The 14,117-nt window shown below is 49.7% G+C and overlaps 1 protein-coding gene across 6 annotated transcripts in view; it reads left to right on the top strand.

Annotated features, from left to right (window-relative positions):
• LOC140403472 (wings apart-like protein homolog) overlaps positions 1–14,117 on the top strand; it is a 216,573-nt gene that overhangs the window by 97,522 nt on the left and 104,934 nt on the right. For all 6 annotated transcript variants that reach the window (XM_072491368.1, XM_072491370.1, XM_072491371.1 and 3 more), the window contains exon 5: positions 3,892–4,032. In XM_072491368.1, coding sequence (XP_072347469.1) covers positions 3,892–4,032 — 141 coding nt within the window. The remainder of the gene's footprint in view (positions 1–3,891; positions 4,033–14,117) is intronic.

Raw genomic sequence — 14,117 nt, 5'->3', positions numbered from 1 at the left:
TATCACTTCGGAATGCCCTAAAAAACTTCACAGCCAATGAAGTACTTTTGGAAGTGTAGTCACTGTTTTAATGTAGCTGTGATGCAGAAAAGTTGCAAAGTCTCCACAGGTTTGCTCACCGATAATAGTAATATTTTGGTGTCCGTCTGGTTGTGCTGTCTCCAGCATCCTATTTTTTTAAAAATTCATTGAAATAGTTTGTGTAAATTTCTGTTTTTTCACACGTGCATAAGGAGATAATGGTTCTTATTTGTGACCATGATGGGCCCCAATTATGCCTTTGTATGAAAAGACCCAAGGGAATACTGTTTGCCTAAAAAAAAAGTTGTCCAAAATATTTGTGTTGCTGGTTTGTGATGAGGTTGGACTGAACTACATCACTTCATCTCACCAGCAGGACCTGACAGTGTGACAAATGGACATATCAGTGCTGGAGCTTTGTGTTTTGTGACAGAGAAAAACCAGCTGCATTTTCCTGTCAATTACCACTAGTCCCTCAGGCAGATATCTGACCTTGTCACAACTGATGGTGTTGGGCTGAAATTTTGAAAGCAAATAATGCAAACAGTTTGCATGTACCTTGCCATCAGCAAGGTGGCAGCATGGAGGTCCAGCTTCTGAAAGATTGAGTGCTTTATTCTGCAGAAACTTTCTGAATTAGCAAGCAGCAATGCTCACAATTTCTTCTGGTCATAGACATTTCACAATAGACCCAGTAAAATACTTGATAAGTTGCATTGAGACAATGTATTGGGTCAGCTAAGGAAAGCTAACCACATCAAACCACGCTTTAGTTCAGTTAATGATGAGTTCTTCGCAAAATGAATTATTATGGAATGCACTGACTTTGTGTCTGTTAATGTGGCAAAAAAATTCAGTGATGAATGGTCAATTTATCTATTTTAATGGTCTTAGCCCATAAAATCATAACCTAGAGAACAAAAGGAGGCTATTCAACCTGTTGTACTTATTTCCAGAGGATCGGCTTTGTTAGCCAGATACACCAAATTAAAGAAATTGGCAAAAGAACCAGAGGTGACATGAAATATTTTGAACACTAGATAGCTGTGATCCAGAATGCACTGGCTGAAAGTGTGTTGGAAGCACATTCAATAGTAACTTTCAAAAAGGGAATTGATAAATGCTTGCAAAAATATTACAGGACTATAGACAGAGTCAGAGGGCACTTGCTGTGTTGTATTCTACAAATCCTATTTACTTTTCGGGCTTGTATTCCATGATTGCATTTGTGCTTCCCTGAAAATCGGAAAGAAGTGGCCTTAGTCATTGGTGATGGTTCCAAGCCCCGACAGCTCAGTAAAGACGGATTGGAATCCTTGATTGTGGTGAATGAATATCATTAAGGAGTAGGTCATGCTGCCTTAAACCAATTTAGTTCCTTGGAAGGACATCTTGAGTTTTATTGCTTGTAAGTAATCCAGTCAAATTACTATGTGCAGATTAGTGAAGGTGAACAAGGAAGGATGAGTTTGTCCTAAACGTATCCAGATAAAGGGAAGTCCCACACCTGATTTTGGATCTTAAATATAACAGATTCAATCTTTTAGGGTGATAGGACAAGGCTGTTGAAACAGCTTGCAGGAACTCAGACTTTCTAATAGGCAAAGTGCAAAAGCAAAGCTCTTATATCAATCTTTAATAAATCACTGGTTAGCCCTCAGGCAGGTTATTGGGTCCATATCGGGCACCGTACATTCTGAAGGATATCAGCATGTGAAGTGTGGAGGAAATTTGCGAAAATTGTACCTGGTTTAAGAAGCTTCAGTTACTGTGGAGACTCTGCAGAAACTGATTGTTGACAGAGAAGGTTAAGGGGGAACTTAAAGAGGTGTTCAAAATGATGTACAGTTTTAATGGAGAGAGCTGCAGGGAGGATCAGTAGAAGGCACAGATTTAAGGTAAGTGGCAAAAAAATACCAGGGGCTAATGAGAATTTCCTTCACACGGTGAGTAATGATCTTGAATACATTAACTGAAAAAACAGTGGAAGTAGATTTGACAGTAACTGTCAAAAAAGGAAATTGGAGAATACTTGAGAAATAATTTTGGAGCGAATGGGGAAAGAGAAGAGGACTAGGATTAATTAGAAAGCTCTGTCAAAGAGCCAACACTGGAATTGTGGACCAAATGCTCCCTGCACTAATTAGATTCAACATGTTCAACACCCATCAACACTTTGTTAAATGCTAGATTGTGATAAATTATACTACACTTGTGTGTTTTTTGTTTGATTGGAATAAGAGGAGGCCATTTAATTGGATCATGGTTTATCTGTATCTTAGCTCCATTTTCCAGCCTTGGTGTTCTCACCCTTAATGCCATTGGTAAAATCTATCAATCTGCTTTGAAATTTTCAATTTGCCTCCAGCATCCACAGCTTTTTGGTTGGCTGGGAGTGTGGAGTTAAATGCTCCCACTGCCATTTGTGCGAAGAAGCTTCCTTTTTATTAATTCAAGGGATGTGGACTTTAGTGGTTAGGCCAGCATTAATTGCCCATCCCTAATTGCCCTTGAATGCAGTGGTGAGCTGCCTTCATGTAAGTACACCCACAATGCTGAGGGAGGGAGTTCTAGGATTTCACCCAGTTACAATGAAGGAACGGATATATTTCCAAGTCAGGGTGGTCAGTAGTTTGGAGGGGAACTTGTAGATGATGATGTTCCCATGCATCCGCAGCCTCCTAGGTGGTAACAGTTGTGGGTTTCAAAGGTGCTGTCTAAGCAGCTTTGGTGGGTTCCTGCAGTGCATCTTATCGATGGCACACCCTGCTGCCACTGCATTGGTGGTGGAGAGAGTGAATGTTTGTGGATGGTACCAATCAAGTGGGTTGTTTTGTCCTGGATGGTGTCACACTTCTCGAGTGTTGTTGGAATTGAACTCATTCAGGTAAGTGGAGAATATTCCATCACACTCCTCACTTGTGCCTTGTAGATGATGGATAGACTTTGGGAATCAGGAGATGAGTTACCTGACGCAGGTTTCCTAGCCTTTGACCTGCTCTTGTCGTCATAGTATATAGAACATAGTATATAGAACATACAGTGCAGAGGGAGGCCATTTGGCCCATTGAGTCTGCACTGACCCACTTAAGCCCTCACTTCCACCCTATCCCCAGAACCCAATAATCCCTCCTAACCTTTTTGGACACTAAGGGCAATTTAGCATGGCCAATCCACCTAACCTGCACGTCCTTGGACTATGGGAGGAAACCGGAGCACCCGGAGGAAACCCACGCAGACACGGGGAGAACGTGCAGACTCCGCACAGACCGTGACCCAATGGGGAATCGAACCTGGGACCCTGGCGTTGTGAAGACACAGAGCTAGCCACTTGTGCTACCGTGCTGCCCATTTATATAGCTAGTGCACTTCAATTTCTGATCAATGGTAACCCCAGGATGTTGTGGGATCCCCAGTGGGGCATTCACAATGGTAGTGCTATTGAATGTCATGGGGCGATGGTTAGATTGTCTCTTGTTCAAGCTGGTCATTTCCTGGCACTTGTATGACACAAATGTAACTTGCCACTTGTCAGCCCAAGCCTGGATATTGTCCAGGTCTTGTTGCATTTGGACATGGACTGCTTCAGTATCTGAGGAGCTGTGAATGATACTGAACATTGTGCAGTCATCAGCGAACATCTCCACTTCTGACCTTATGATGGAAGGAAGTTCGTTGATGAAGCAGCTGCAGATGGTTAAGCCACGGACACAAACCTGAGGAACTCCTTCACTGACGCTTGGCTTGGAGAAGTTACTTGTTTTGGACGTAAAATAGCAACGATGAGTGGCTTCTGCTTCTCTGATGCATGGATGTATAATTAAAGTCCGAAGCTGTCTGCTAATGCTATGTTTTTTGCCTCTTGTACAGTCTCCTACTAAAGCTGTGTATAATGCCAGACACTGGAATCAGCCTGAGCCAGAGGAGCTTCCTCCAACGCTGTCACTATCTCACAACGCATTGGAGAGTGCTGCAAATAAACAGCCACTGACACAGTCGCAGACAGCACCGGTGAGTAACAGTGTCAGGGTCCAGTAAAGAGAGCACTGAATGGGGTGTGAGTACAGTAATCTGCCGGTAAGTCAAATGATATGGTTGGTATTAGAGCTGAACTCTTACCATTTTACATGATGTTATTCAATGCTAAAATTAACTGCTGCTTTTAATCTCCTCACAAAAATTCAAATTCTCGCACTTTTTCCAGAAATCTGCTTAATCTGTAGCATTTCCTTCGTGGCTCAGGAGCAGCTATTGAAAAGCTGTTTGTCGGCAACTTTTTCCCCTGCTGAATCTTCCACATCCATTCCTTCTGATAGTTACTGTCTCTCCGAAAGAGAAACCGTCTTCTGGTTCAATCATTCTTATCTTCTGGTGCTTATTCCTCTTTTCCTTCATCCATCTCTCCAATCTAATGTTGAATGTCTGCTGCTTTCACTAATGCAAGAAGGAAATTCTATACTGTCAAAGGATTTCTCCTGTCGTCGTCTTAATTCTCTTGCATCGCTGGCCCTCAATCTTGGCCCACAGCGACTGGAAACATTTCTGCTTCTAACTATCCATTTATTTGAAGCATTCTTTGTATTCACGTTGTGTGAGGCAAAATCCGGTAAATATTTTGTATCCTCTCTAATTCCTCAATATCCTTTTGGAGCTCATTACATTGTCCTCTAACTGGGCTGCTCATTCTCAACTCATTACTGCCTCAGTATTGACATAGACATAGAATTTACAGCGCAGAAGGAGGCCATTCAGCCCATCGAGTCTGCACCGGCCCTTGGAAAGAGCACCCCACTTTAAACCCACAGCTCCGCCCCATAACCCAACAACCCCACCCAACCTCTTTGGACACTAAGGACAATTTAGCATGGCCAATCCACTTAACCTGCACATCTTTAGACTGTGGGAGGAAACCGGAGGAAACCCACGCAGACACAGGGAGAACGTGCAAACTCCACACAGACAGTGACCCAAGCCGGGAATCGAACCTGGGACCCTGGAGCTGTGAAACGACAGTGCTAACCACTGTGCTACCGTGTCGCCCTGTTGATTGCACTGGTCCCTTTTCAAACTGACTATTTCCCCTTTATTTTGATAATTTCATCCATGAAATCTTGAGTGAGAATTGGTGACACTTCTCACCAGATGTTTGATTAAGTGGACACATGGTGATTGAATGTCCCACATCTGACACTGTCCTTCCTATGCTGCCAATTGAAGACATCATTTTTGGACTTCAGTATCACTTGGGTCTATTCAGCACCCCATTCCCCTCTGCATTGAATTGCCATTCTGACTCTCATTCCTGTTTTAATGCTCACTGTTCCTCTCTCGCTGTCTGTGCTCCCAGATCAAACTCTAACAGCTGCCTTCTTACATACATTTCAGATACAAGCCAGTCCACAACTACAGAGTATCTGGTTAATACCCGTCAGTGACCCCTACTTACAGCTGACTGACGGTTGGCTACCATCTGACTCACATCTACACAATTTAAGCTTAAATAAGCTTAAATTTCAGCTTCATCGTCTCCCTTTCGGCAGTCATTTTGGCAACTTCTGCTTTTGCTGGAAGCCTGTTCCACATTGTGTGTGGAGAGGGAGAGAGGGTTTCTTCTCTCCTATTTCCATTCAGGCACTTTATTTTTCAAACCTGTGTCCTTGGCTGCTTCGTTCAGTTTAATGCTAATACTATGCTTGTATTATCTATGGTCTTCGTGATGATCCTCAACCATGAACTGTTGCTCTCCACAAGTGAATATCTTTCTTCTGGAATAGCAGAAATTATAAACCTGTAATTGTTTTTCCAAATGGTTGAGTGGACTGTAAACGCTCCACTCTGTTACTTCCCCTCCCTTCAATCATTGTGTATTACTGTGTGACCTGGTTAGACACTGTCCAGCTCTTAAATATTTCTCAAATAATTTGGCCAGACATGCTTGCAAATTAGCCAGGCAATTCTTTTTAAAAACCGCATCAACTTCTGCTTCCAGGCACATTCAGCTAGTTGTGGATTTTGATGGGATGGATACCTCAAAGAAGCTGAACATCTCTGCAGTATTAACCTGGAACAAACTCATATTTGTTTGTTTTTAATTCATTTACGGGATGTGGGCGTCGCTGGTTAGGTCAACAGTCATTGCCCATCCCTAGTTGCCCTTCAGATGGAGGTGGAGAACTGCCTTCTTGAACCACTGCAGTCACTGTGCTGTTATGATGTGGAGACGCCGGCGTTCGACTGGGGTGAGCACTGTAAGAAGTCTTACAACAGGTTAAAGTCCAACAGGTTTGTTTCGATGTCACTAGCTTTCGGAGCGCTGCTCAGGTTCACCTGAGGAAGGAGCAGCGCTCTGAAAGCTAGTGACATCGAAACAAACCTGTTGGACTTTAACCTGGTGTTGTAAGACTTCTTACTGTGCTGTTAGAGAGGGAATTCCAGGATGTTGCCCCAGCGACAGTGAAGGAACAGCGATATATTTCCAAGTCCGGGTGGGAGTGACTTGGAGGGGAACCTCAAGGTGGTAGGGTTCCGAGGTATCTGCTGCTCTTGTCCTTCTAGATGGTAATGGTTGAAGGTTTGGAAGGTGCTAAGGAATCTTGGTGAGTTCCTGCAGTGCCTCTTGTAGATGGTACACACGTCTGTCACTGTTCGGCGGTGGTGGAGGGTTTGAATGTTTGTGGAAGGAGAAGCAATCAAGCGGGCTGCTTTGCCCAGGATGCTGTCGAGTTTGTGTTGTTGGAGCTGTACTCGTGCAGTGCAGTGGAATATTCTCCTAGTGGCGAGCTCTTGCTGTCCATTTTTATTGTACTTGCTAGTTTATCCTCTAAGCTTATCTTCTACCTCATTATTTTTTGGTCATCTTTTGATTGTTTTTAAAACTTTCCCAATCTTCTGGCTTATCACTAATCTTTGCCTTATTATATATTTGTTTTTCAGTTAAAACTATCCTTCATTTCCATGGTTAACCATAGTTGACTCATTTCCTTCCTAGAACCTTTCTTCCTCACTGGGATACATCTTTATTGTTTTTTTTAAATTTGTTCATGGGATGTGAGCGTCGCAGGCTGGGCCAACATTCATTGACCATCCCTAATTGCCCTTGAAGGGCCAGTTAGGAGTCAACCACAGTTATTATGGATCTGAAGTCACACGTAGGTCAGACCAGGTAAGGACGGCAGATTTCCTTCCCTAAAGGACATTAGTGAACCAGATGGATTTTTACGACGATTGACAATAGTTTCATGGTCATCATTAGACTTTTACTTCCAGATTTTTATTGAATTCAAATTTCACCATCTGCCGTGGCGGGATTATTCTGGGTCTCTGGTTTTCTAGTCCAGTGACAATGCCACTGCCTCCCTGTTGTGAGTCATGAACTATTTCAGAAACGTCTGCCATTGCTGATAAATTGTCTTTCCTGCTCAACTCCTTTGCTAGTCCACTCCAGCCAACTCTCCCCTCATTCCTTTATAATTACTTTAAGTGTAGCACAGTTGTTTCTGACCCAAGTTTCTCACTCAAATTGAATGCTGAATTCTACCATATTATGGTCCCAGCTTCCATGGGAATTTTTACTGAGATTGTTCATTAAATCTGCTTCATTAGCATATTACCAAACCCAATGAATCCTGCTCCCTGGTTGAATCCAAATCCATTGTTCTGGGAAACTATCCAGGATATACTCCTATGAATTCTTCCTCAAGACAGCCTCAGTCAATTTGATTTTCTCAATCTACATGAAGATTAAAGTCATCCATGATTAAATTACATGTCTTTATTACTTTCTGATTTATTCTCTGTCCTGTAGTAGAGCTTCTGTTTGGGGGCCATTAGACTACTCCCACCAGTGTTTTCTTCCCCATGTTATTTCTTAGCTCCATACATGGATTTTACATCTTCGATCCAAGATCATAAAAAAGCTAACTACTACCCGTTCCTTCCTCCTGTCCTTGGGAAAAATCACATCTGGATATTTAGTTCCCAGTTTTGATCTCCTTGTAACCAAGTCTATCGTCCACACATGGAGTAAGAATCTCAAACCTGTTGGACAAGGGCAGGGTCTAAGTCTCCTGCAGTGCTATATCTTGGATCCCTCTACCTGTCTCACCTGTAGTCACCCCCTCTTATCCCTGACCACTGACCGAATTCAAGGTAGTTAATCTAAGGGGTGTGACTGTCTCCTCAAACACTATCCAGGTAACTCTTCCCCTTCCTGATATGTCACAAAGTCCGAAGCTTGGACTCCAGCTCATTAACTCTGAGGCAACGTTTCCCAAGCAACCAACATTTGCTATAGATGTCACTATGAACCACAATGGGATCCACCAGCTCCCACATATTGCAGCTACACACACCACCTGGCCCTGCACCCCCATTTTATTTAATTAGATTTTCAATTTGTTTTTAATTTTACTACTGATCTTTAGTTTTCACACTTAACATTTTTCTACCTAGCCTTCAATCTCAAAGCAATTCCAAAAAAGTAGAGAGAAATACTGACCTACCAAACATTTACCTGTGATAATACTCAGACATATTCACTCGATCTTGTTGGGGCTGTTGCAACTTATCTCCAACTCTCTGGTCTTGATCTGCTCCTGTCCCATTGACCTGTGGACGTAGTAAGGGAAGCAAGACACAGCAAAACTTCCCTCCCCACTTCATTAAACTCCTATTTTTACCTCAATAGAGTTCCACTCTCAGCATGCAAAATTAATGCCATATGCCATTGTGAGATCTTAAGACAAACCTGGACATATGCATCAGTAAACCTGACAAAGGAATGGGAATAGTCATCCTTACCAAGCATGACTTTTTCAAAAAAATGCATGTCATTCTTAATGACAGGTCCAAATTCATATCCATATGACCTGTTGGCGAACACGACCACATAGTTGTGCTTGAAAATGAATTACTTGTTGGGCTTATGTAGGAGCGATGAGTACCATGTGATATGGGACTGTCATATGAGGAGAGATTGACTCGGTTGGGATTGTTCTCGCTTGAGTTCAGAAGAATGAGGGGGGGATCTCAGAGACTTTTAAAATTTTAACGGGACTAAATGGGGTAGATGCAGGGAAGATGTCACCAATGATGGGTGTGTCCAGAACCCAGAGTCTCAGTCTGAGGATTCGGGGTAAACCATTTCGGACAGAGATGAGGAGACATTTCTTCACCCAAAGAGTGGTGAGCCTGTGGAATTGATTATCACAGGAAGTAGTTGATGCTAAAACATTGAACATATTCAAGAGGCGGCTGGATATAGCACTTGGGGAGAATGGAATCAAAGGCTACGGAGAGAAAGCAGGATTAGGCTATTGAGTTGGATGATCAGCCATGATCGTGATGAATGGCGGAGCAGGCTCGAAGGGCCAACCGGCCTCCTCCTGCTCCTATCATCTGTATCTATGTATGTAAATATATTATTATGGGCCAGGGTTTAGAGAATGCCAAAGTATATCATGGAGCTCACCTGACCCATAACTTTTAATAGATTTTGGTTATGGGGAGCACAAGGGCCCACTTTACAGGTGTGATGAAACAGAGAGCTAGAGTATGTTTAAACAAGAACAATGTTTATTCTATAAATCCAGTTAACATTTTATAAACACATAGTAAACATCTTATCAACTACCAACGCTGATATTTCCCCCCCAAAGATACAGTACTCTATAGGTAACCCTTAGTAACTTTCCTAACAACATCCATAAGTCAAAAACCCTTTTTAACAAAGACAGTAGGTTTGCATTCCTTGCAGAAACAGGTATTGCTTTGAACTCAAGTGATCTGGAGACATTCTTTAGAGAGAGAGACCCAAAATACATCTTGGTTTGAATGCCACTCTCCAACTGAAAACGAAACTAAAACTCCGCTACAAAACAGCTTCCAGCTCAAATCAAAAAGTAAAAAGCAGAGCCCGAGCCCCAGCTCCACCTGACATCACTGCAGCCACTTGAGAAGACAAACATTTCTTAAACTGACAATCCCATGGCAAAATAAATATATATATAATATATATATTTGGCAGGGTTGGTCCTCACTGCTTGCTGCATTAATGTATGTATGGGCTGCCCAAGACACACTATGGTTCTGTACAGCATGTATTGGCCAAATGATTAGGGGAATTATTACAACCAGTTTTTTGCAGGATTCCCATATAGACACTGAAGGACTACTTCACATTTGGAAAGACCATACAGGACTTGATAGCAATGCTCTGTCCCTGTGCTCCTTTGACACTGCTTCCCTATTCACCAGTGTTCTTTGTCAGGAAGCCATAGATATTTGTGCTGCAACAAAATATCCGAGCGATCCAGACCTGCCACCATTGAGTGAATCAGCGTTCATTGAATTTATGGACTCAGTAACGCACGCACTTGTTCAGTTTCAACAACACCATGTATGTCCAAATAGATGGTCCAGCTCTCTCCTGTTGGGTTCCATGATAAATGTGTCTTTGATGGAATGACACCTAACTTCCTACCCCTTGAGTATGTCTGAGATATAGATGATGTAGTAATAATAATCTTTATTAGTGTCACAAGTAGGCTTACATTAACACTGCAATGAAGTTACTGCGGAAAAATCCCCTAGTCGCCACATTCCGGCACCTGTTCGGGTACACTGAGGGAGAATTCAGAATGTCCAAATTACTGTTCGGGACTTGTGAGAAGAAACCAGAGCACCCGGAGGAAACCCACGCAGACACGGGGAGAACGTGCAGACTCCACACAGACAGTGACCCAAGTGGGAATCGAACCTGGGACCCTGGAGCTGTGAAGCAACAGTGCTAACCACTGCTGATATGTTTGCTACATTTAAATCCACAACAGCATGTAATAATTTCCTTGCATATCTTAATGGGCTCCATCCTGTACTCAAATTAACCTGTGAAATGGAGCAGTCCAATGAGCCCCCTTTCCTTGATTTACTTGAGAAATCTGCCAGGGGATTCTATCACGATCTTCGCAAGCCTACCTTCACTGGTGAGTCTCGCGCTCGCTCTCTCTCTCTCTCTCTCTCTCTCTCTCTGTCTCGCTCCCTCTCTCTGTCTCGCTCCCTCTCTCTGTCTCGCTCCCTCTCTCTGTCTCGCTCCCTCTCTCTCTCTCGCTCCCCTCTCTCTGTCTCGCTCCCTCTCTCTGTCTCGCTCCCTCTCTCTGTCTCGCTCCCTCTCTCTGTCTCGCTCCCTCTCTCTGTCTCGCTCCCTCTCTCTGTCCTCGCTCCCTCTCTCTGTCGCGCTCCCTCTCTCTGTCGCGCTCCCTCTCTCTGTCGCGCTCCCTCTCTCTGCCGCGCTCCCTCTCTCTGTCGCGCTCACTCTCTCTGTCGCGCTCCCTCTCTCTGTCGCGCTCCCTCTCTCTGTCGCGCTCCCTCTCTCTGTCGCGCTCCCTCTCTCTGTCGCGCTCCCTCTCTCTGTCGCGCTCCCTCTCTCTGTCGCGCTCCCTCTCTCTGTCGCGCTCCCTCTCTCTGTCGCGCTCCCTCTCTCTGTCGCGCTCCCTCTCTCTGTCGCGCTCCCTCTCTCTGTCGCGCTCCCTCTCTCTGTCGCGCTCCCTCTCTCTGTCGCGCTCCCTCTCTCTGTCGCGCTCCCTCTCTCTGTCGCGCTCCCTCTCTCTGTCGCGCTCCCTCTCTCTGTCGCGCTCCCTCTCTCTGTCGCGCTCCCCTCTCTCTGTCGCGCTCCCTCTCTCTGTCGCGCTCCCCTCTCTCTGTCGCGCTCCTCTCTCTGTCGCGCTCCCTCTCTCTGTCGCGCTCCCTCTCTCTGTCGCGCTCCCTCTCTCTGTCGCGCTCCTCTCTCTGTCGCGCTCCCTCTCTCTGTCGCGCTCCCTCTCTCTGTCCGCGCTCCCTCTCCTCTGTCGCGCTCCCTCTCTCTGTCGCGCTCCCTCTCTCTGTCGCGCTCCCTCTCTCTGTCGCGCTCCCTCTCTCTGTCGCGCTCCCTCTCTCTCGCGCGCTCCCTCTCTCTCGCGCGCTCCCTCTCGCTCGCAGCGCTCCCTCTCGCTCGCGCGCTCCCCCCTCGCTCGCGCGTTCCCCCTCGCTCGCGCGCTCCCCCTCGCTCGCGCGCTCCCCCTCGCTCGCGCGCTCCCCCTCGCTCGCGCGCTCCCCCCTCGCTCGCGCGCTCTCCCTCGCTCGCGCGCTCTCCCTCTGCTCGCGCGCTCTCCCTCGCTCGCGCGCTCTCCTCGCTCGCGGCGCTCTCCCTCAGCTCGCGCGCTTCTCCCTCGCTCGCGCGCTCTCCCTCGCTCGCGCGCTCTCGCTCGCGCGCTCCATCTCGCGCGCTCCGTCTCGCGCGCTCCCCCCTCTCGCGCTTTCCCCCCTCTCGCGCTTTCCCCCCTCTCGCGCTCTCCCCCTCTCGCGCTCTCGCGCTCTCCCCCTCTCGCGCTCTCCCCCTCTCGCGCTCTCCCCCTCTCGCGCTCTCCCCCTCTCGCGCTCTCCCCCTCTCGCGCTCTCCCCCTCTCGCGCTCTCCCCCTCTCGCGCTCTCCCCCTCTCGCGCCTCTCCCCCTCTCGCGCTCTCTCCCCTCTCGCGCTCTCCCCCTCTCGCGCTCTCCCCCCTCTCGCGCTCTCCCCCTCTCGCGCTCTCCCCCTCTCGCGCTCTTCCCCTCTCGCGCTCTCCCCCTCTCGCGCTCTCCCCCCTCTCGCGCTCTCCCCCTCCTCGCGCTCTCCCCCTCTCGCGCTCTCCCCCTCTCGCGCTCTCCCCCTCTCGCGCTCTCCCCCTCTCGCGCTCTCCCCCTCTCGCGCTCTCCCCCTCTCGCGCTCTCCCCCTCTCGCGCTCTCCCCCCCTCTCGCGCTCTCCCCCCTCTCGCGCTCTCCCCCTCTCGCCCGCGCTCTCCCCCCTCTCGCCCGCGCTCTCCCCCCTCTCGCCCGCGCTCTCCCCCCTCTCGCCCGCGCTCTCCCCCCCTCTCGCCCCGCGCTCTCCCCCCTCTCGCCCGCGCTCTCCCCCCTCTCGCCCGCGCTCTCCCCCCTCTCGCCCGCGCTCTCCCCCTCTCGCCCGCGCTCTCCCCCCTCTCGCCCGCGCTCTCCCCCCTCTCGCCCGCGCTCTCTCCCCTCTCGCCCGCGCTCTCCCCCCTCTCGCCCGCGCTCTCCCCCCTCTCGCCCGCGCTCTTCCCCCTCTCGCCCGCGCTCTCCCCCTCTCGCCCGCCGCTCTCCCCCTCTCGCCCGCGCTCTCCCCCTCTCGCCCGCGCTCTCCCCCTCTCGCCCGCGCTCTCCCTCTCGCCCGCGCTCTCCCCCTCTCGCCCGCGCTCTCCCCCTCTCCGCCCGCGCTCTCCCCCTCTCGCCCGCGCTCTCCCCCTCTCGGCCCGCGCTCTCCCCCTCTCGCCCGCGCTCTCCCCCTCTCGCCCGCGCTCTCCCCCCTCTCGCCCGCGCTCTCCCCCTCTCGCCCGCGCTCTCCCCCTCTCGCCCGCGCTCTCCCCCTCTCGCCCGCGCTCTCCCCCTCTCGCCCGCGCTCTCCCCCCTCTCGCCCCGCGCTCTCCCCCTCTCGCCCGCGCTCTCCCCCTCTCGCCCGCGCTCTCCCCCTCTCGCCCGCGCTCTCCCCCTCTCGCCCGCGCTCTCCCCCTCTCGCCCGCGCTCTCCCCCTCTCGCCCGCGCTCTCCCCCTCTCGCCCGCGCTCTCCCCCCTCTCGCCCGCGCTCTCCCCCTCTCGCCCGCGCTCTCCCCCTCTCGCCCGCGCTCTCCCCCTCTCGCCCGCGCTCTCCCCCTCTCGCCCGCGCTCTCCCCCCTCTCGCCCGCGCTCTCCCCCCTCTCGCCCGCGCTCTCACCCTCTCGCCCGCGCTCTCCCCCTCTCGCCCGCGCTCTCCCCCTCTCGCCCGCGCTCTCCCCCCTCTCGCCCGCGCTCTCCCCCTCTCGCCCGCGCTCTCCCCCCTCTCGCCCGCGCTCTCCCCCTCTCGCCCGCGCTCTCCCCCCTCTCGCCCGCGCTCTCCCCCTCTCGCCCGCGCTCTCCCCCCTCTCGCCCGCGCTCTCCCCCTCTCGCCCGCGCTCTCCCCCTCTCGCCCGCGCCTCTCCCCCTCTCGCCCCGCGCTCTCCCCCTCTCGCCCGCGCTCTCCCCCTCTCGCCCGCGCTCTCCCCCCTCTCGCCCGCGCTCTCCCCCTCTCGCCCGCGCTCTCCCCCTCTCGCCCGCG

Source organism: Scyliorhinus torazame, chromosome 28 (assembly GCF_047496885.1).
Source record: "Scyliorhinus torazame isolate Kashiwa2021f chromosome 28, sScyTor2.1, whole genome shotgun sequence".
NCBI lineage: Eukaryota > Metazoa > Chordata > Chondrichthyes > Carcharhiniformes > Scyliorhinidae > Scyliorhinus > Scyliorhinus torazame.
Note: the sequence above shows the minus strand (reverse complement) of the source record. Positions and strands in the feature narration are given on the sequence as shown.